This window comes from Equus asinus, chromosome 20, assembly GCF_041296235.1.
Source record: "Equus asinus isolate D_3611 breed Donkey chromosome 20, EquAss-T2T_v2, whole genome shotgun sequence".
In the NCBI taxonomy this organism is placed as follows: domain Eukaryota; kingdom Metazoa; phylum Chordata; class Mammalia; order Perissodactyla; family Equidae; genus Equus; species Equus asinus.
Window position 1 is genome coordinate 22293293 of NC_091809.1, and position 22471 is coordinate 22315763.

Below are 22471 nucleotides of genomic sequence, written 5' to 3' on the forward strand. Positions count from 1 at the left end.
GACAAAACCCCAGATGGATTGGAGATGAGCGTTTTCAAACCCAGTGTCACAGATGTGACATTTCAGGGCCCCCGCACCCACTTAGCCGTCCGTCCGATGACAGCGACCCACAGCACGTCTATCCTGAAACCCCACACCAGGCCCCCCGGGCCCAGGACGCCTCTGATCCGAAGCAGCTTGTGGGGCAAATGCGGGCCAGGCTCCTCGTGCATGCCACTAACCAGCTGACTCTCGTTTCTTCTCTCTCTCTGCCTGCCGTCCCACACGTGTGGCCTGCACTGTCCCTGGGTGTCCTCCTACCTCATCCCGCCCTCCACCCGACCCAGGACGGGGCTCTTCACCCCCGACATGGCCTTTGAAGCCATTGTGAAAAAACAGATTGTAAAACTCAAAGAGCCGAGTTTGAAGTGTGTTGACCTCGTGGTCTCAGAGCTGGCCACGGTCATTAAAAAGTGTGCCGAGAAGGTAACGGAGGCTTCGTTCTCCCACCCACGCACCTGTCCGCCGTCCCCTCCCTCCGTTAGTCTTCACCTGCGCATCTGGGACACTGCCTCGCCCGGACCCCCTTCCGTGGGCCGGTTGTCACTTAGCGACATTGCCACTTTACATCCTCAGGCGAAACGGAGAAAGTGGTCCCGCCCGCATAGCCCACCTTTGTTGGCGGAGCTGGGAGGCCTCTGGTGTCGCCAATGTGTTAGCTACACAGGCAGTGGGGCTGAGAGTCGGCACCCTTTCCTGGACCCCTTCGAGAAGGGGCTTCCAACCCGTCACCATCACGTCACGCAGCGTGCAGACCTGCGTGATCTGCTGTCACGGGGCACGTGAGACACTTTCCCCAGTGGATTTTGACTCTGCACAATTTCCTGCAACTCAGGGATGTACCCCAAATTGTGCATTTGGTTTGTTGTGGCTGCAAAGGCTGACGCACTGGGGGTGCTGGAGGAGTGGAGTCCACAGATGAAATGATGGGGGAAGAGTTTCCCGCGAGGGGGTCCCTCCGAGGTAGATGCCCAGATGCTGCCCCGTCACCCTAGAGCAGGCGCGATGCGCTTGCGAGGACCCTCGCCCCATGACCCTGTGGCTCTCATTACACCTCGTGTCCTCGCTGTCACCCAGCGCTGGGCGGGCAGGGGCTGGCCTCCCCGCCGGGCAGCACACACGCCACCCGCTTTCTCTGCACCTTCCACCTGCGATCATCGCATCCACGGAAAGCGTCTGCACTCGTGCCTGGGCCCCCATCGCTCACTCCGGCCCACCAGCCCCCACTGGCCCCCTCGTCTCCCAGCTGGAGCAGCTCTGAGACAGGAGGAGGTGGGGCCTCGGTGGGCCCACCCCACGTCACCCTCTCCCCCTGCATCCTCTGTGTGCTTCACGTGGCTTCCCAGGCCGTGGGGACCCAGCCAACGCTGCCACCACTCTGCTTTCCCCCCAGCTCAGCTCCTACCCCCGGTTGCGAGAGGAGACGGAGCGAATTGTCACCACTTACATCCGGGAACGGGAGGGGAGGACCAAGGACCAGGTAGGGCCTTTGTTTTAATGTTCACGTTTCATTTCCGCACATAAATCTCAAGTGTACAGTTTTGGAGTCTTGACAAACAGGTTCAGTGACGTAACCCCCTCTTCAGTCAAGACACAGAACATTCATCACCCCTACAATTCCAGTCCTTTGTCCTCGTTGTTGTCAGTCCTTTCCCAGCCCCCAGGCCCTGGCACCCACTGAGCTGCTCTTGGCCCTACAGTTTTGCCTTTTCCAGAATGTTCTGGGAATGGTCTCCTGCGGTTTGTGGCCTCTTGATTCTGACCTCCGTCACGTGGCATCACGCCCTGGGGAGTCCTCCCTTTTGGGCTGTGTGCTGGTTCATGGCTCTGACCACTGAGTGGCGGTCCACATACCGTGGACCCCAACTTCTTTATCCCTCTGCCCGCCGAAGCACGTTTGGGATGCTTTTGTGTTTTAACATTTTCTTGTACAGACTGTCTGAGCACACACAGGGGCAGAGGGTGGGACGCCCCTGTGCAGCCACAGCGCCAGTCTCACTTGTCACCTGCCGAGCCCAGGGCCGTCGCTCCACCTTCACACGGCCCCACACCTGCTCCGAGTCACTTGTCCCCGGCTGTCCGCTGTGGTCTCTGGGCGGCTGTTGGCTCAAACAAGAATCCAAACAAGCCGATGTGTTCTGTTTGTTGTGGTGTCGTCCTGTTTGGAACGGTCCCTCTCCCCTTGACATTGACGAGAAGGAAGCAGCTCATTTGACCTTCGGAAGGTCCCCCAGTCAGCCTGTGCCTCCTGCCCTCATAGCTTCCATCGCCTGGTCGTTTTCTCGAAAGCTCGAGAGATTCCAGTTCACATTGTTGTCGTTGGCTGGAATGCTCTGTCCCCTCCGTCCACACCGCAGCCCCTGCTGGCCCCCATCCACACCGCCAGGCTTAGTTGCGGGCTCCGGGACAACAGGACCTGGACCTCATAAAGCTCCCACAGACGGAGCACCTGCTATTTTGTCAACCCCACAGGGTCCGGGTGCTGGAACCTCTGATGCTTGAGGACTCAGAGGCACAGTGAGGTGACCAGAAGGGGCAGCGCGCCATTTGGAGGCCTGTCCTGTATCTGAATGACATCCCAGCTGGCTTGTGTGTGTGTGTGTGTGTTTCATTTTCCTGTCCTTGCCAGGCCAAGTTGCCTTTGCCATTTTAATGAGGCAGTAATACCTGCCAGGCACAGCTCTATAAACATGTTACCTAGTGGGAATTATTTGACCCTTTGCAGTCGGACCTCTTGTTGCCCCATTCCACAGCTCGGTGACACGAGGCCCGGGGTCACACAGCTGGGCACTGGCCGTGCCCGTGACCAGCACGCCGGGCTGCTGGCTCTGCTCGGTGGACCCAGTCTCCCCTCCTTGGGAAGCCCTGATGTCTGGAAGCCCCCATGATCCCCACAGATGCCCCCAGGGTGCGTGGGGGGGTGGGGTGGCGTCTGTTCCCTGCCTGGGACGCAGCATGGGCCCGGGCTCCCCCTCCCTGCCCCGCTCGCTCGCTCCTCACGGCGATCTCTGCTCCCCAGATTCTTCTCCTGATCGACATCGAGCAGTCCTACATCAACACGAACCACGAGGACTTCATCGGATTCGCCAAGTATGTGCATTTCGGGACCGCGGCTGGCGGGGTGGCCCCGGTGGCCACCAGGCCCCAAGGGAGGCAGTCCAGTCAGGATTCCCTCAGCGGCCTGGGGCATGAGGGGCTCCCTGTCAGGGGTCCCGGGGTGAGGCACGGAGCCATCGGAGAGTTCTGGAAGCTTTCCTGGGCCAGTAGTGGCCCCATCCCCAGTGCTTGGTTTAAGGAGACAAGTGCAGTCCTGTATCACACTCGTGGGCAAAGGGCGAGGCTAGCCTGCATCTGGCGCCTCCTTCCCTGCAGAACTTCTCAGAGCTTTCATTTTCCCAGAGGCCCCCGCACGCACTTGGCCTCTCACAGAGCGCCTCGCGGGCTCAGGGCTCCAGGGGTCCTCTTTGGGAAGTGCCGCCGGATCTCCATGGCTTCCATCCGTGCACTGTAGATTAAAACCGGAACCTTCCAAAGCCCCAGAGGAGGGCCAGAGCAGGGAGCTCAGACTTCGGAGGATGTAGACAGAAGTGCTAGTGGTCTCTGGCATGGCCCACTGCCCACTTCCATCAGCCCCTCCCCTCAGAGGCCTTGGGTGTCACACAGATTGTCCTGGCCGCTCACAAAGGCCTTCTTGCCTGAGCCCCATAGAATCACAGATCGTCGGCGCCAGCTTCCTGGTGCTTAGTGAGCACATACTCCTGGTGCGCCTTCCCTGCCCCGACACAGTGAGCTGGCGCTCACCCGGGTCCCCAGCTCACAGGAAGGCCCCGTGCCAGGGACAGACGTGCACCCCGGCGGTTAAGGCTCGGAGTGGTTAGTGCTGGGGCGGGGGCTGGGCAGGCCTGTGGGGGTCCAGAGGGCGGCCTCGTGGCCTGGCCTTGGGACTGCCTTCCTTGAGGCGGAACCTGCTAGAGCCCAGTGTTGGGCTGGCAGGCTGGGGCAAGGGAGTCTTTCTGTCGGGGGTCTCTGCTGGGTTAAGTCGTTACCGGAGTGGAGTATTTATCAGTGCACCAACACGGTTGGTTAAGCAGCTGTTCTGTGCTGGGTGCTTGGTAGGTGAGTGGAATGAATGAATGAATGAATGAATGAGTGAGTGAGTGAGTGAGCAAGCGAATTGGGGCATGATCAGGAGTTCCCCCCCCCAGCCCAGTTGAGGCCAGGGCCCCGGCTGGGCTCTCTCGTCAGGGGAGGGGGAGGCTCCTGGCCACGGGCCGCCCCTCAGGTGGGCTTCTCAGAGCCTGGGCCCCCACGCCCCACGCTCCTGTCCCCCACAGCCGGGCGTGCGTGGGCTGAGAACGCCGGGCCCCTCTTTGGTTCACTGCTGTTTTCCTCACGGCGATGTCTCTGCTTCTCACACTTCATCCGCAGTTCCTTCTCACAATCTCTCCTGTTTTTCCTTTGACCACTCCACTCTTTCCTCTGGACTTCTGGGCCTTCCCACCTCCCCCAGCTGTTACTATACTGAGCAGCTGGTGACCGGGTGGGTATTGCCTGCTGTGTGCCTTCTCCCTGGTGTGTGAGCGGGGCGCCCTGGCTGGGGGCGGGGCCCCAGGTGCCAGGCTCCACCCGGCCCAGGTACAAGCTGAGGCCTCAGCCCTGGGGGGACGTCCGGGGGCCCTCCAAATAGCCATGGAACCTTTGGACCGGGACACTGAACAAGCCAGCCTTGGGCCCTGCCCCTTCAGAGCCCAGAGGTGACGGACACGTTGTCGTTGAGCAGATTGTCACAAAGATGAGACTTGGAAAGGAGAGTAGGTGCGGGTCTGTGAGAAGGGATCGAGGGATGTGGCCTGGAGAGACCTTCCTGAGGAAGTCGTGCCAGCCAGGTGACAGGCGAGGACCCCAGAGAGCGGTGGAGGCAGAAGGAAGGCTGAGGAGTATGGGAGAGCAGGCATGGTGGAGTCACGAGGCCAGGCTCATCCCAGGAGGGCCCTGCAGGCCGGGGAGGACCCAGGACTGCCCCCGCCAGGCAGCAGGAAATCCCCCATAGGATCCAGGCAAGGGCAGGGATAGCCGTGTGGGCTGCCCAGTGAGGGTGGGAGTCAGGAAGCCCCTAGGATGTCAGCGGCACCCACCCATCGCTGTGTGTGGCATAGTTTGGTCCTGTCTGCTTCAGACACTGTTGACCACGCTCCTTCCTGAGCTTTGCTGTTCTGGGGTGCTTCTCACTGCCGCTAAACACGGAAAACAGGGCCCGGGAAAAAGCCCTGAAATAAATTCAGTGAATGTTGGGGAAACCGTCGGGTAAATTCCGCCTCCATTCTTAATGTTCCAGCCTTTACTGATCCAGGAACAGAAGCCTGCTTCCTTAACACACACACACAGACACCAGAAGCCTGCTTCCTTACTCATGCGCACAGGCGCGTGCACACACACACACACACACTACCGTATCCAACAGTAAGTCCCCAGAAGCAGTCAGTAAAGGAGTAAACAAAGTGGTTTGCCTTTTCCTATTGTTCCGAAAGTTCCATCTAATGCAATACGACAAGAAAAGAAAATAGGACGTCTGAGTCCCAGGAGACACCAGTCATTTGCAGGTGGAAATAGTAGAAAATACATTAGGACGAACAAGGGAGGTTGTAGGTACCTCGTACAAAATACGTGGCCTTCATGTGCGTAGCTAGGAAACAGGATAGATGAGAAGAAAAGAGATCAGGACTAGACAAATAACAGAGCTTGTAGAAACACGCCCTGTTTACCTTGAGTGTCCTCAGCATTGGGTCAGGAGCCATCCCAGATGAGGCCATGGTGTTTTCATGGCGAGCAGCTGTCCCACGTCTGTTCTCCCGGGTCTGACGACCCCGTGGTCAGAGCCACTTAGCACCTGGTGCCGGGGTCAGGGATAGGAGGAGAGCGGGAAAAAGCCTCAAGTCTTCCCCGCAAACAGCCTGGCACCCAGGTTGCCCTGCAGCCGCCGGGGCAGCCTTTCAGCTACCTGGAAATCCTGCCCCCTCTTGGAGGCCCTGGGATCACTGACCCCTGGGATTGGCTGGCACCCTCAGGAGCGGTCAAGATCAGGGCCTGGAAGCCTCCGTTTGACTCGATACCTCTGCTTGTTCCATGAGCCTGAGCTGTTTCCCTGGGGCAGGCCTGTGTGTGCAGGCGGCTTCTCTCCACCTCTGCCCGTAGCTGGTCACTCGGGCCCCCGAGGGACAGAACCCCCATCTGGGCCTCGAGGGCCGCTTGCTCCTTGTCCCTCCCGGCGTCTCGCCGCATGAGCCCTCTCTGTGCTTTGGTTTCAGCGCCCAGCAGAGGAGCACGCAGCTGAACAAGAAGAGGGCCATCCCCAACCAGGTAGCGCCCCCTGAAGGGCCCGCAGCTCCACCCTGGGGGCGGGAGGGCACGGAGGGACCCTGAGCCCAGCGCAATGCCCCGCCGGCTCCCCAGGCCCCAGCCTCTCGAGGCCCCTCGGGTTTGGAGGTTCCAGGAAACCCGTCTTTGAGCCGAAGCTCTGGCAGGGCCGCGGAGCGGATTTCACCCCTCTGCCTGCCCGGTCTGACAGTTAGAACGTGAACCTCAGCAGGGGCGCAGCTTGAGCCCCCGTGGTTTCTGCAGCCAATTGGGGTCCTGGCCCCAGAGACTCGGAGCCTGTGGGAAGGGGCCAGGTGGAGGCTGTGTGGCAACAGGCACTTCTGGGGGGCCTGGGGGTGCTGTGAGCCCCAAACCTGGAGAAAGCCAGAGCAACGCAAAGAGTTTTCTTCCCTGATGTCATGCCCCCGCCAGAGGCCTCGTGAAACACGAGCAGCCTTATATATGCCAGCAGTAGGTGCCTGTGATTTTTCTGTAAGAAAACACGTCATCTCTGCAAATATTCTTGCCAGCGTCCCTGCCTCTCCCCGTCGGGTGGGGGCGGGGGCCCTGCTGTTCAGCTCGCACGATCCTAGAGCCCTCTAGAAACGAAGGACGCAGCCCCTGCATGGTTATTTTGCGCTTGCCATAGGTAATACATACGTTGTTGCTTTTTTGTTTCGGGAGATGATAATGAATTAAATATTAACACCATGAATATAATTAATAGCATGTAATTTTTTTTCTTTTGCTGTTTTTTCCCCCCTGCTCTTCTCTCCTCCCATTTTTGTGCCTCTGCTTTTTCTCTGTCCCCTCACGTCCCTTACGTCTCTCTTCCTCCGCCTGCTCCTCTTTGATTTACCCACAATCCTAACTTTGCATTTCAAAGGGGGAGATCTTGGTAAGTACCCACCTAGCGTGGTAGCAAATGGTAGACAGCTTAGTGGTGGTGGAGACCCCGCCACCCCGTAACGTTCCCTACCCCCCAGATTAACAGAACAACTAAAATTCAAGCTAACTGGAAACCCCGTGCTGCATCCCATGCTGGGCATGGCTTGTGCCTGGGCATAAGCAGACTGACAGATACTAACCTCCCATGCGGCCCATTCCTGACAGAGTGACCTAGTTTCCTGTAGGTCAGGGTTGGCAAATACTCAGCTAACACCCCCCACCTCCCTCTCCTCACATCCCCGGCCAGGGAAAATTTTGCTCAAGCCCTGCTGGAACTTGTTCTTGCCACTGCCACCAATTTGTCTCCAATGCAGACATCACCATGCAGAAATTTTCCCCGCCTGTGCTCACAGCAGACATTGCTAATTGATCCAGCTCGCTTTCCCTTGTGCCTCTCGCGTGTCCTGTGCCCATGGCAGACATGGCTAATCAATCCTGGCACTCTTCTCTGAGCATGCAGCCACTCCCCATTCTGTGGCAGACGTGACTAACTGATCAAGGAATTTTTTTTTTCCACGGGAGAGCTCTGCATGTAACACCTTTCCTATACCCATGACAGACATGACAAATTGGTTAGGGAACTCACTCCCGGATGCTGCCACTCTCTGCTGCCTCTGTGGCAGATATGATGACTGATTAGGCCATTCTGTTCCACTTTCCCCTTCCCTTCTCCTTTACCAGTGGCAGACATCACTAATTGATCCCAGCATCCTTGTCCCTCTGTGGCTGGAATTCTCACGGTGCTCGGGCAGCTCCTATCCGTTGATGGGCGTGCCCCTCCCCACATGAATGGTATTTGCCATCCCTGCTGTAGGGAACTTCTCTCTGGGTGGCCCCACCTTGTGGGGAGCAGGTGCTGCTCGCATCTGAGAGTTGAGCTCAGTTCAAGGGCTCACCTCCGTGCAGCTGGCTTCAGCCCCAGCTCTCCTCCTCGGAGAGCACAGCCTGGTCCCGCAGCCCTGACAGAGGCCCCTTCTCCAGGATGTTCTCACTGCCAGCCCCCGAGGCGCTGGGTGGCCCACGGCTGTCCTCTGACAGGGCCCAGAAGTTGCGGATAGGACCTGCTGGGGCGGGGGGTGCTGGCGGGAGGAATGACCGGCCCCTGGGCCCATGGTTCCTGCTTTCCCCCTGCGTCGCCCCCAGTGCCCTTTGAACTTGAGGAGTGTTCCCCCTTCTAGCAGCCCAGGGGCCTGCATCTCCCTATTCCCCTGGCCACAAAGCCCAGCCCTGCCATGTGCGTGGCTGTGGTCCCTTGGTGTCCCAGCCGTGGTTTCCACCCCTGCCTGGGGTCTCAGGCTGGGACATTCGCCCAGGGGGGAGGCTGGCCTCCCCTGCCGGGGGCCCAGCTGTGCCGCTTCCTGCCTGCTGCCCCGGCGGCCCTCCTGCCTGCCCGCAGCGTGCCTGTGTGCCTGTCGCTGTGCGTCCTGGAGCACCAGGGCCCGGCCTGCCTCTTCTGTCCCCCAGCCTTCCCGTCTAAGCTCAGTGCCCTTAGGCACAGATCTGGTTTTCACTTTCCTCTGGACTAGACCCTGGGTCTCCCGCCCCCAGCCGGCCCCTCCCCCAGGTGGGGTTTCATCTCTGACCTCACTTGGGCTTCCACATGGCCAGCTCTCAGGATGGCCTGAGAGGAAGGGGACTTCAGGACTCCTCCAGGCCTAACCAGCAGCCTCCTGCCCCAAGGTGCGCCACTCCCAGCGTGGCCTCCGCAGAGCCCCCACCCCATGGCCACATGCCCCACAGCACAGCCGGAGCCCACCAGCCAGCTCTGACTGCTACTAACCGAGGGTGGCCGCTGGCAAGCCAGGCCTCCAAGGGCTAGTCAGGGCACCTCTGCCCCCTCGGGAAGCAGGCTGGGCCCGCGGTTTCTTCACCTCTGCCCTCCCTCCCCTGCTCAGTGACTGCCGTTGGGAAGCATCCGCTCTGTGCCCGGGGTGGGCTGGGACAAGGTGAGCCCCCGGCCCCCGGGGGGAGTACAGGAGCAGACCCCAACAGAGACCCGTGCAGCTGTGGGCTGCAGTAGTTGCCAGAAGCAGGGGCTCCTTCGTGGCTGCTCTGAGAGCCGGCCTCGGGGCTGAGTCTGGGGACCAGCCCTGCCCTCGGCGTGACCAGGCATCCTGCTTCACGGACGGGGGCTTTCCCAGGACTCGAACCTTTAAGTGGTAACCCTGGGCGTCCTGAGCAATTGGGGTTGAGTTGGTCACCCCGCTGCCAGGGAAGAGACTGACCTCGCCCGCCTGGCAGCCATGGTCCGGCAGGTGCCAAAGACCGTGAGACTCCCCAGTCCTGTCTCGTCATCCCATGGAGGGGTGGGCTGTGCCCTTGGCCTTAACGAGCTGCCAGGTGGCATCGCATGCTGTTGCCAACCTGGGCAGGGCCTTCAGTGCAGCTCAGGGGTCCCTAGGTTCTCTGGCCACCTCCGCCTTCATGGCCTCTGAGGCTCGGAGCCCATGTCCAGGCCCAGGAGAGACCAGGGCGTCCAGCTGGTGGCCCTGTTAAGGTCTGAGAGGCCTGGGGCAGGTTGGGATAGGCAGGCTGAAGCCGCTGCTGAGGCCCACCCTGTAGGAAGGCACGGGGGCCCCAGAGGCATCCCCGATGCTCCTGCCCTGCCTACCCTGGGGGGTCGACGCCAGCCCTTCCCAGCTGTCCATGGCCACGCAGAGCACACCATGTAGCTTGGCACAGTCTGTCGCTGCTTTGGCCGCAGGCGGCTGTGTCTGTGCCTCCTCGTGCTTCCCGCTGCCCCAGGGTCCCCAGTGCAGAGCGGTGGCGGCTCTGGCCCCCACGTGTCTCCATGGCCCAGGAAACAGGGGAACGTGGTCCCCAGGCTGCCTGCATTTAGCTGTCCGGTGAGTCCCCCGTGCAGGCCTGGGTTCTGCCTCCCGCTCAGATGACAGCTACAGCCGGACGAGCCCCATCCGGGGTCTCCTAGCCCAGAACCCCTACATGTCAGTCAGAGAAAAGGGGGCCTGCCAGGCTGGAAGCGGGACCTCCTGTGGGTCCCTTGAGGCGCGTCTTCATCCTTATACTCGGAAAAGAGCCTGTGGGGCAGGAAGCCCCGGGGCAGGCAGCAGAGTCGAGGCCGCATGTGGAGCCTGTGCCACTCAGCCGGAACAGGAGAGAGCCGCCCCACTGTGGGCGGCTCCAGCCGGGACCCCTCCTCTGGGCCCCTTTGGGCCGGGCATCCCTCTTGCTGCCTGTGCTGACTCAGCCTATCCCCGTGCCCCTGTGGGCTCCTGGGTGGTTCTCCATCACCCCAGGGCTGGGAGTGGGCTGGTGATGGCTGCTGGTTTCCAATGGGAAGTTGGCTGGGTGTTGGTTTCCAGCAGAAGGTGCTTGGGGCAACGCGGAGTTGGGGAGCCTGGAGGTGTCTGTCGTGGTCCCTGGCTTCCCAGCTGGCTGGGGCGCTGTGCACTGCTTTTGGGGCGGCCGGGCTGGGCGGTGGGCGCCGTCCCCGCTGAGCCGCGCCCTCTCCTCCAGGTGATCCGCAGGGGCTGGCTGACCATCAACAACATCAGCCTGATGAAGGGCGGCTCCAAGGAGTACTGGTTTGTGCTGACGGCCGAGTCCCTGTCCTGGTACAAGGATGAGGAGGTGAGTGGCCAGCGGAGGTGGGGTGTTCGGGAGAGAGCGGGCGGGCGCTCCCTCGTTCCTTCCAGAAAGGTTCCCTGAGCGCCACTGTGCTCAGATCTCCCCGTGGGGATGGTGACGGGCGGGGGCTGGAGGCTGGGCCAGGCACGCACATCACGCCCCAGCCCCTCACAGCCCCCTGCAGGGTCCAGCCTGCAAAGTCACGGGGAGGGAGGCCATGGCTCTCAGGGGGGCACCGCCTGGGTCAGGGTCTCAGGCTCACAGCCAGGCTGCTGGGGCGCAGGGCTTCCATTGTCTGCAGCCTCCATGGGCTCAGCCAGACCCTTAGCCTCCTGGGGCCTCAGTTTCCCCATCTGCGGTGGCCCCCGCCTCCTGTGAGGTGCGCAGCTCTCATGTCTGTCTTTGGAACATCTCACATGTGCTTGTCCTTGTCAGAGGAGGTCCCTGGGAGCAGGAATTGTATGTGGAGGGGCAGCACCGCTTGCCGCCCTGTGATGGGGGCTCCAGGATCCCGTGGGCAGGGGCTCGCCCCCGCTGTCCAGAGAAGGGAAGGAGGGCTCTGCTCCCGCACCCCCAACCAGAGTCCAGTCACCTGGCCACTGTGTGTCACTCACTTGGGATGGCACAGCCACCAGCATGGCCTTGGGGCCCTCACAGGAGGAGCCAGGTTCCATGCTCACACCTTGATCCACCCTGCCCGGCTCTTCTCCCCTTGGGGGTCTGGGGGAGCCCCTGAGGCCCACACCCAGGGTCTCCCTGGCAGCTGAGACTGCCCCAGCCCAACCGGGTGAATTTCCACCCAGGCTTGGAGAGGAGGCCGGGACAGCTCTGTGGGGACCCCAGGGTGGCCCTCAGGTTTATGAAGCCCCTGCCCTGCACCAGGCTCTCTGGCTGAGAGAGCCCACTGAGGCCTCACGCGGAGGGCACCCTCCTCCCCCTCCTCAGGAAATCTTGACACTCTGTCTGTCAGGGATGAAACTGAGGCTCCGAGCAGTGACTTGCCCCATGTCACAGAGCGGGAAAGGGTCCCCAGGTGGGGGGTACAGGGCGTGCACTCCCTAATCCCAGAGACACCTTAGACCCGGCCTGGACCACGCCCCCGTGGCCAGGCCAGATGTGGAGCCAACGACGGAGGATGCCTGGGGTGAAATGTCATCATCCCACTCCACACGAGGCCAGAGACTCATCCCTGGAACCTTCTAGAGCCTCACGGGCCCGAGCCGCCGAGAGACCCTGCCTGGGTGACTGTTTCTAAACGAGGCGTGCGGGGGATGGTGTCCAGGACCCCAGAGCGAGCAAGCCTCAGGGGGTTGGGATATAGAGTGGCGAGACCAGGCATTCCTCAAGGACCCCGGGTGGCCCGATCTGCTCCTCAAAATGGCCGGAGTTGGGGTGGGGATGATGCTGCCACACGTCTTTCCCTTTCTGCCCCCACAGTCTGGAACCCAGTCTGCTCTGTGGGGTGTCAGCTGTGGGGCAACTGAGGTTTGGTTCCCGCCTCTGGGCGCTGGGGTCCCCAGGGCAGGAGCGCCAGCTTGGCGACAGCCTTGGGCAGCTGTCAAGGGGCTTGTGGTCGGTCTGCTGTGCGACACCCTTGCGACTCAGTTCTAGGAGCTTCTCTTCTTTCACTTAAGGAGGGGCCCTTCGTTTTTCCCTCCTCTGGGGGTTGGAAGTGGGAGCCCCCAACGCTCCCTTGGGCTCCAGACCAGAGGCAGGGGAGGCGCTGGGAGGAGGGTCGAGCACCCGCCGGGTTGTAAGAATCAGATGCCCATGACAGGCCCCATGGCCCTGACACAAGCGGTGAAGATGGGAGGGGGCAGGAGCGCAGTCTTGTCCCCCTGCCCCAGGCAGGATGCCCACAGGGGCCTCAGAGTCACACATTTGGCCCCCGGGGCCAGACCCACTTCTCAGAGAGAGGCCAGGTGTCTGTATTCCTTTATTTAAAAAGTAACTGCGGGGAGGCAGGCACAGCGGGGGTCAGGAAGAGGGGAACCCTTGGCGGGGCCCCCACTCGGACATCAGGGCTCCGTGCGCCCATCCCAGAGCCTCTTCTCCCCCCAGGCCCGTCTTGACTCCAGATCTTTCATCCACGTCTCCAGCCCGGGGGACGGGGTGCTGGGCCAGGGCACTCACCTCGGGTCAGCCTCCCCGTGAGGCGGCGGCCAGTTCGGGGGGCCGTCGCCGCGCCGCTGCCCGGGCCCAGCCTAACCAATGTGCAGACTACTGTACACATTCGGAGCCCCCTGAACAGGTAGTCTGAACACTGGGCGGGCGGGGCCGGCTGTCCATCCGTGGCCCCCCGCGGGGCCACTGCTCCTCCACCTCCGAGCGGGCGAGGAGGCCGCTGTTCCGTTCGCGACCGTCGCTCCGGCTCTTGTGACGTGGCAGGGCTGCTCGCATCTGGAGCAAGCTGTGGGTTTTCAGGAAATCCTAAGCCCGGGCTGGGGGAGGCGGGTGGGATGGGCGGGCCGCAGGGCCCAGGTCCCTGGCCTCTGTGCGCAGGAGAAGGGCCCCTTGGGGGTCGGGGTGGGGCAGGGCGCACGCACGCCTCGGTGTGTGTCTCCGGGGTGTGTTTGTGCCCTGGGTGTGCGGGTGTGTGTGCCGGCAGCATCGGGAAGGCGGCCGCCACGCTCGGGGCGGGATCGCTCTGTAAACAGTTCCAGATGTGGCGGCTCGCTGGGGCCCAAGAGGACCGTGACTCAGTTCCTTGGCCCGGCCAGCCGGCTGGAAGCTTCCTGCCTCCGCACGCCACAGGGTGGGGGCAGCCAAGCCCCTTGCACGACTTCCGGGGAGGAAGCCCGACCCCTGCCCCCTGCCCTGGCCCCTTCTAAAGCCCCCCGAAACTTCCCGAGGCCAGAGGGATCTGGGCCCACCCTTCCTTTGCTGCCCTCCCTCCCTAGGACTCCCACCTCTCTGCCCACCGGGCCCCTGTCCCTGCGTCATCACAGCTCAACCTGGGGAAGTACTCTGTCCTTCGTGCTTGCCCAGAGCCCGATGGGCTGACCTCGGAGCCGAGACATACAGACAAAGACAGACAAAAGAAAACCCTAGTACCTCTTATGCTCACCTCCATCCTCACTCTGCACTTGGGGGCAGGACTCCTGTCTGCCTTTGGCAGATGAGGAAACTGAGGCACACGGGGGCGGTGATGCCCCCAAGGGCACATGGCCGGAGGTGCCGAGACCGGGTGAGCTCCGGCTGCCGCTCCCCCCTCCCTTCCCATGGGCCTGAGACTCAGCCAGCCCCCACCAGGACCCCCTGCCACTTCCCCTCGGTCACCGGGTCTGCTCCTGACTGTGGAGGTGGCGACCATGTGGGGCTGCGTTCTGGGCCTTCCAGTGGACAGAGACAGGACACACACGACAAAGCCAGCTGCCGACTGAGGGGCAGACGTGTCCCCTCCAGAGCCACCCCAGAGGTGAAAGAAGGCCGTGCAGAGACCCTGGCGGTGGGTCCCCCATGCCTGGCTTCTGGAGGTCTGCTGTGGCCCTGGGCAGCCAGCTTCCCTCTCTGTGCGCGACGTTTCCCTGGCGGCGACCGGGGGCAGTTCCGTGAGCTGGTGGATGAGCAGCTGCGCGTGGTCGTTGAGAGCTGCTGTGGGCCAGGTGGGCATGGGGGGCAGGGGGCCTGGACGCTGTCCTCTCGTTCCTGATTTAGGAAACCTGGTTAATGCGCACGCACACACACAGCGCCTGTGAGGACTAGCAGTGATGCGCTTGCAGGCCCAGCCCCGTGGTGCCAAGCCAATGGCGGTGGGTGAGCATTGGGCTCTGGAACACGACTGCCAGCCCCGCACTCGCCATCAGGGCCGCCCTGCCCCATGCTCGCTGGGCGCTTCCTGAACGCGGCTGCCCCTGGGAAGCAGGGACCCCTCTGCGGCTTTGGGGCTCTGGCATCGGCTCAGCGGGGCCTTGCTGTCCAGCTCCAGGATTGTCCGCAGCTGCCCAGGCGTAAATCCCTGCCCCGCCCCCATCTGCCGCCCGCCCCCCGTGCCTCAGTCTCCCTCTCTGTGAAGCGGGATCGCAGTGGTGACTCGCTTTCGGGCTCCTTGCGAAGCCGTAGCCGAGTTGACGGTTCCATCTGCTCGGCCTGGAGGGGAGAAGGGGTTGGACTCGGGGTAGTCAGAACTGGCCCGTTCTGAGCATCCACCATGTGTCAGCTTTGACCAAAACAGTTGCCCTGCCCTCAGGAAGTGACGAGTCAGTCCGGGTGACAGAGGGTGACTCAGGTCACTAAGTGGTGTGTTGTGTTATGTCGGGGAAGGAGGGACGTGAGAGCGTGCGGGGTGGGGTCAGGGTGGGCCGTGCCAGGAGGGTCCCCTGTGCACAGAGATGTGACAGAGGCCAGGAAGGAGCCCTGGGCGCGTTGCGGGGAGGGCCACTCCAGGCAGAGGCCCAGTTGTGCAAAGGCCCTGGGGTGGAAGCCCTCTGGGATGTGCAGGGAGCATCACGGAGGCCAGCATGGCCAAGGCAGCGCAATCAAGAGGGAGGGTGGTAGCAGGTGAGTTAATCCAAGTAGAGTGACCAGCGTTGGTGATGGCCCTCAAGGTGGGGTCCCATCCGGGGCATCGCAGGTCCTCAGTGAAACAGCCCGGCGTGACCACTCCCTTTCTGCCCTCAGGAGAAAGAGAAGAAGTACATGCTGCCTCTGGACAACCTCAAAATCCGCGACGTGGAGAAGGGTTTCATGTCCAACAAGCACGTCTTCGCCATCTTCAACACAGAGCAGAGGTGGGCCCCGGGCCCGGAGGGGAGGGTGTGAAGGCCGCCAGACTCCACCTCGGACAACCCCCGCCTGGGGCTCACCTTCCAGAAAGGGGGTGCGCAGGGAGGGCTCTGGGCAGAGGAGGGGGCACCCGGCTCTGTGCGCACGGCGCGCTCTGGTGGCCTTGGGCGGAATAGGGGGGCCGGAGACCAGGGTGATGTTGCTGGGGCTGGACCCAAGGGAGCCCTGGAAGAAGTGGGGGATTCTGGTAGACTCAGACAGAGCCGACCCAGCTCCGCCTGGTCGGGGTGGGTGAGAGGCCTCACCGGCGACCCTGAGCTCCCGCAAGTGGGAAGGGCGGAGGCAGGGTAGGTCTGGGACAGTCAGGCTGGGTGGGGCTCTGCTGGGACACCAGGGGCATCAGGGAGGCAGCTGGGTGGTACAGGGGTCTGGTGTTTGGGCCGAATCCCTGGGCGAGTGTAGACAGAGAAGAGAAGGACCCAGAAGGCCCTTGGTGAGTCCATCCCTGGGGCACTGGTGGGAGACACGAGCACAAGCCAAGACGCCTTCCTCAGCTCAGGGAGAGACCTGGGTGGCAGCTGGTCCGAGAGCAGGAGGAAGCCGAGCGGGGACCAGGGGCCCTGCCCGGACTCACACCTGCCCCATTCAGGAACCGGGACCACAGAGTCAGGGGTATCGGTCAGCCCAGGCCTGGTGACTTTTCAGGACCGGCCAGCAGGCATTGACGTCCTCACCACTGATCCCACGACCAACTGCCCCACTGCCCATCCCCACCCCCCAGTTCCAGCCAAGCCTCCTGGTTTGCATGAGAGAAGTTCTGTCCTGGCCTAAAGCTCTGAGCCCCAGGCTGGCCACCTGCTGCCTCCAAAACCCTTTATAGCTCTTTCAGACTCCTCCTTCCCCACCCCACCCCCACCCCCCATGGTGCACTGGCGACCCTGGGCTCTGAGGTGGGACAGCCTGCTGGGAAGCTCGTCCTGGCTGTGTGACTGGGCAGCTGTCCCACCTTCCTGGCCCTGTGAGCCACTGTGCAGGGGGGTGAAGATACTACCTGATACATCATTTAGGAGTGAGTTCAGGAAACCAGGAATAAGAGTAGTGGAAACAAGATCAGAGTTTGGTATTTTTATGTAAATCAAGTTTAGACTTTACCATTGAGGGCAGGGGGGGCAGCTCCATAGGCCTCCAGGCCCAGGCGCCCCTCCTTATTCCTCAGCCTTCTTCCTCTTTGTCCAAGATGGCTGCCCAAACTCCAGCCATCATGATGATGTTCCAGGAAGGAGGAAGACCCATTGTGAGGCCATGCCTAACCTCAAACCCAGGTCTTGCCCAAAGGCTGAGATGGCGTGGCCACACCTGCCCTGTGAATCGGGATAGTGTGCGTGTGGCACGGTTCCTGGCCTGTAGGACACTGTCTGCAAGCTCTGGTTACTGTCCATCCAATTTCCTCCAACCTGTGGCTCCGCACCCCTCTTGGGCTCACAGACACATTTGCCCAGCATCTCAGAAGCCTTTGCTGGGAGTCCAGGTCCCATCCCTGGACGGCCCCACACCCCCAGCCCCCAGGAATCTGACACATTCTAAACCTTCACTGTCCAGGGCAGTAGCCACTGGTGTGTGTGGCTATTTAAATAGGAATTGATGGAAATTAGAATTTTAAATTGACTTTCTTGGCCCTTGGCCCCTTCCTCGTGCTCAGAGAGAAGCCACCTGTGACTGTGGCCACCGCGGTGGACAGCACGGGCAGAGCATGTTTCCGCCATCCCGCAAAGTTCTTTTGGACATCGCTGTGGCCTCTCTGAAAACACCTCGATGGGAGCCCCCACCCAGGGAGGGTGTCATGGGACACCTGCCGCTTCTGGAGGGCCCCCACAGGAGAGCAGGGAGGCGGGAACGGGCAAGCTCCCAGGGGAAGGAGAGGGGTCGCCTGAGCCCACAAAATCGACACAGCCCGGATGCTGCTTGATCGGACATTGCTGAGCACGAGCCTTGCTCTCGGCACGGTTTTGGGTGCTGTGGGCGCCAACACACTGCTCCCATCTGCCCAGTGGGGTCCCGGGCACTAGTGCCTGGGTCAGGCGTGAATTCCCTGCGCCCACCGGGCCCACAGGCAGGGTCAGCAGTGCCGCCCCCCCCCACAGGAACGTCTACAAGGACCTGCGGCAGATCGAGCTGGCCTGTGACTCCCAGGAGGACGTGGACAGCTGGAAGGCCTCGTTCCTCCGAGCCGGGGTCTACCCCGAGAAGGACCAGGTGAGGGGCTGCCCGCCCGCCTCGCTCACCTCGGCCAGAGCTCACCCCACCTGCGAGAGGCAGGGGTGGGTCGTTTCCAGGCGTGTTTGCCAGAACTCTGAGGGCACGTGGCCCAGACCCTCCTGAGCACATGAAGCAGAAAAAGTGGGAGTGGGGCCTGTTCTCAGGGCCCAGAAGGTTCTGCAACTGAAGCCAAGGACAGGCAGGCACAGGGCCTGGGATCCCATGCGCTTCGTCAAGGGGCTGGCAGGGCCCCACAGTGCCCACGCGGCCGTCAGGGACCAGCCCCAGGGGTCGGCTGTGGGTGGGACAGGGCAAACAGTTCCCAGAGAAGGGGGTCCCCTTGCTCGCCTCAGGCCAGTCACCCCTCATGCTTCTGCTCCCTGTGCAGGCGGAAAACGAGGACGGAGCCCAGGAGAACACGTTCTCCATGGACCCACAGCTGGAGCGGCAGGTAGAGACTATCCGCAACCTGGTGGACTCGTACGTGGCCATCATCAACAAGTCCATCCGCGACCTCATGCCAAAGACCATCATGCACCTCATGATCAACAACGTGAGTGCCCATCCTGGGGAGGGCCCGGCCCAGAGCTTCCCCCACACAGTCCGTAGGAAAGCTCGGTGCACCCCACTTTGGCAGCCCAGATTCAGATCCCGATTGCAGACCTACACCCCTCGTTGGCGGCCATGCCGTGTTAGCGACCCACATACAAAATAGAGGAAGATTAGCACAGATGTTAGCTCAGGGCCAGTCTTCCTCAGGAAAAAAAAAAAGACTCACCACATTTTAAACATCAGAATCAGGATTCCCAGCCTGCTGGGAAATTGGAAGTGCAGGCCCCACGGGGCTTGCACTCCCATTTCATCAGTTAGTTGAAGCAAACACCATGTGTGTTTGCTTTCTCTAAATGTTTTCAGCCTTATGATAACCCTGAGAGAGGGACTGCTCTCATCCCCATTTTATAGATGGGAAAATGGAGACCCAGAGACGTCAAGAAACCTGCCCTGAGTCACTCAGAAGAGTGGGAGGTGGCACTCAACCCCAGGCTGGTTCCGCCCCGAGCTGTGGCCTCCTGGTGGCCTGCGGCCCAGCCCGCCTTCACTCAGGGCATTACCTCCTCCCCAGGGCTCCCGGCCTCTCAGGGCTGTAGGCTCCTCTGTGGTGAAACACAGCTGCACTCATGTCTCGGCTCCAGGCTGCTGGGAGGGTTCAGGGCTTCGCCCCTGAGGCCCTCGGCTCAGCACCAGGCACTTAGAAAGCCTGTAGACCAGGTTGGGTTTGTGTTGGGACTGTCAACCCTGTAAATATGGCAGGATCTCACGCAAAAACCCAAGTCTCGTCCCTTCCACTCCGTTCCTCGCCGTCTCCTCCTCAGTGTTAGGGTTCACGGGTGTCCTGGCATGGCCTCCCCCAGGGGTGGGAGTCATGATGCATATGGTTCTGCAACTGCAAAATTTCACGTGTCTGCTCGACCCAGCGGCTCCACTCGGGAATTTCCCCCAGAGACACTTGCTTCATGCAAAATGAGCACGTGCGTGGTTATTCTTTTAAGCATTGTTTTATGGTGGCCAAAGATTGGAAATCTCGCCATTTAGTAGAATCCATTTAATTAATATCCATTCTATTGCAAAAAAAGAAAAAGAATGAGGGATGTCTCCAGGTCTGTAATAACTTTCATTGTTAAGTGGAAAAGGTGTGGAGCGTAACAGAATATACAGGAAGGCTCCATTTGTGTAGGAAGGGAGGAGAATATATATATATGTGTAAATTATACATGCATAGAAATCTCTGGAAGTTTGCACAAGCACCTGGCAAGAGCAGTTGCTTCCTAGAACCTAGGGCGAAGGAGGCCAGAGCAGACAAAGCCGTTCTCCCTGTGCTTTTTGGTACTTTCAGATTTTATTTTATTTTCCCTTTTACCGGTTTTTCAGAATTTAAGTGTTTGAATTGCTAATGCATTCACATGGTTCCCACATCAAGAACTATCGAGCACGGTCATCTTGGCAGATGCTGACAGTATGTTTGAGAAAATTCAATATCCGTTCTTAAAAAGGCAACTGTAGCAGGGGCCTTTTTTTTTTTTTTTTGAGGAAGATTAGCCCTGAGCTAACATCTACTGCCAATCGTCCTCTTTCTGCTGAGGAAGCCTGGCCCTGAGCTCACATCCATGCCCATCTTCCTCTACTTTATATGTGGGACGCCTACCACAGCATGGCTTGCCAAGTGGTGCCATGTCTGCACCCGGGATCCGAACCGGCGAACCACCACGCCAGGCCCAGCAGGGGCCTTCTGTCATGAGCTGTCACACAGCCATTGAATCTGTGCACGTGGGTCTCAAAGCCCTGGTCTTAAGCTTAATGGTGGGGTTCTAGAAGCATCTTCTCTAAAATCAGGGACAAGGGGGCCGTCTCCACTTTCCTTTAACTTTCTCATAGAGTTACTGACCAAAGCAGACAAGAAAAATAATTCAGAGGCGTGAACACTGACAACGAATGGGAAACACTGTCCCTGTTCGTAGGAGCTTGTGTACTTACGAACACGGGTACTAGAAACCCCAGGAAAGTACCGTACGCCACAGGAGGGTTCAGGAAGGAACAAAGGATCAGATTAATGAACAGAAACTAGTAGTTTTTTAACAAAGCCAGTTTTGAAGATACAACAGGAGAAAAGATAGCAACAAAAGAGGGAAGAGTCTCGGAATAAATGTAGTAAGCATCTCGGGAGACAGGTTGGAAGAACAGTTGAAAGTGCCCCTGAGGGACTCGGGAGACAGCTGGGTGGGATGTCCTAAACATCGTCTGTGCGCGACAGTAAGTCACAGACAGAGCGCCCCACCCCCGAGTGTGCAGCCAGGCACGTGGCCGTCTGGGTCTGCAGTCAGTGTGGGGCACGTGCTGACCTCGCCGCCCCTTCCCCCAGACGAAGGCCTTCATCCACCACGAGCTGCTGGCCTACCTGTACTCGTCGTCGGACCAGAGCAGCCTCATGGAGGAGTCGGCCGACCAGGCCCAGCGGCGGGACGACATGCTGCGCATGTACCACGCGCTCAAGGAGGCGCTCAGCATCATCGGGGACATCAGCACCAGCACCGTGTCCACGCCCGTGCCCCCGCCTGTCGACGACACCTGGCTCCAGAGCGCCAGCAGCCACAGGTCCGGACAGCCTGGTCACCTGTGTGCTGCAGGGGCTGCCGCCTGCGGGGCCCCAACTCCCACCGTGTGTCCCCCAGATGTGGGTGGGGTGGAGGAGCCCGACCCCGGATGGCGCAGTGCCCGGGCTACCCCCAGGGGGAGCTGCTGCCCCACCTAGGCCTGATGGGCCCAGAGAGAAGGGTTAAGGCTCGGCTGTCTTCTGGTGCCTTCTATGGGTTAAGCCCAGATGGAAACCAGAGAAGGCAGGAGGCCCAGGGACGCCAGCGACAGGTCCTGGAGCACAGAGCCCCGCCAGAGGTGGGGGTGGGGAGGCTCCAGAGGCCCTAACCAGGATGTTCCCTCCCCACGGCCACCCCAGAGCTGTTAGATGGAAATGAGACCGGTACGGGTAGCTCAGAGCATCGAGCGGGGACCCCTAACCAGTGACAGGGCAGGTGGTGGCAGGAGAGGGTCGGTCAGGAAAATCTCGTAGAGGGTGCCAGCCCTGCCGAGACCTCCGAGCCATGGAGTTCCCTAGGGAGGGGGCACAGTGTCCAGCGTGGGGAGTGGGGTGCCCAGGCCAGGGGGAGCCATGGGGCCGCGGGCCCTGCAGCCTCTGAGGGCACTTGGACTTGATTTGGAGGGCGGGGCTGGGCTCTGGAAGGATCTGTGAGAGAGCGATGCCTGTGGGAGCGAGGGCAGAGGGACATGGGACAGGTGCCGAGCCCTGGCTCAGGTTTTGGGTGGGAGCAGGGCCGTCACTTAGTAGGTCTGGAGGGAAGGAGGATGCCAGCCCGCGTCACAGAGGAGGCCCCCGCGGCCAGCTCACACTGTCTCCTTCCTCCACAGCCCCACTCCACAGCGCCGACCCGTGTCCAGCATGCACCCCCCGGGCCGGCCCCCCGCAGTGAGGGGCCCCACCCCGGGGCCCCCCCTCATCCCCGTGCCCGTGGGCGCAGCAGCCTCCTTCTCGGCGCCCCCCATCCCGTCCCGACCAGGCCCCCAGAGCGTGTTCGCCAACAATGACCCCTTCTCGGCCCCGCCTCAGATCCCGTCTCGGCCGGCGCGGATCCCACCCGGCATCCCCCCAGGAGTGCCCAGGTAAGCCTGGCCCCCCACCGCCTGCCTCCAGAGCCAGCAGCCTGCACCCTGCCACCGCATCCCCAGTGGGCTGGTGGGGAAACTGAGGCCCAGAGAGGCCAAGTCACCTGCCCAAACTCACAGAGCAGCGGAGTCAGGGTGTCCTCTGCCTGAGCAGGTGGCCCCTCCACAGCTCGGGACCCCTCACACGGGGCCCCTTCTCCTGGTTTTGACCCTTGTTCCTTCCTGAGGACACACATGCTCAGCCATGGCTCCCCCTGCCCCACCTCACCCCGCCCTGCGGGCCGGGCTCTTCTCCGCATTTCTCCCCCGAGGAACCTGAGGTCACAGC

The 22471-nt window shown here is 61.2% G+C and overlaps 1 protein-coding gene across 15 annotated transcripts in view; it reads left to right on the plus strand.

Moving 5' to 3' along the window:
- DNM2 (dynamin 2) overlaps nucleotides 1–22471 on the plus strand; it is a 78860-nt gene that overhangs the window by 55513 nt on the left and 876 nt on the right. For 3 of the 15 annotated variants that reach the window (XM_044752918.2, XM_044752916.2, XM_070492014.1), the window contains 11 exons: nucleotides 327–465; nucleotides 1433–1519; nucleotides 3059–3129; nucleotides 6345–6396; nucleotides 7280–7291; nucleotides 10819–10932; nucleotides 15550–15659; nucleotides 17796–17907; nucleotides 18299–18463; nucleotides 20828–21060; nucleotides 21889–22140. In XM_044752918.2, the coding sequence (XP_044608853.2) occupies nucleotides 327–465; nucleotides 1433–1519; nucleotides 3059–3129; nucleotides 6345–6396; nucleotides 7280–7291; nucleotides 10819–10932; nucleotides 15550–15659; nucleotides 17796–17907; nucleotides 18299–18463; nucleotides 20828–21060; nucleotides 21889–22140 (1347 nt within the window). Of the gene's footprint in view, nucleotides 1–326; nucleotides 466–1432; nucleotides 1520–3058; nucleotides 3130–4549; nucleotides 4580–6344; nucleotides 6397–7279; nucleotides 7292–10818; nucleotides 10933–15549; nucleotides 15660–17795; nucleotides 17908–18298; nucleotides 18464–20827; nucleotides 21061–21888; nucleotides 22141–22471 lie in introns of all 15 variants that reach the window. The other 12 variants (XM_070492012.1, XM_044752919.2, XM_070492015.1 and 9 more) reach the window with 7 other exon arrangements.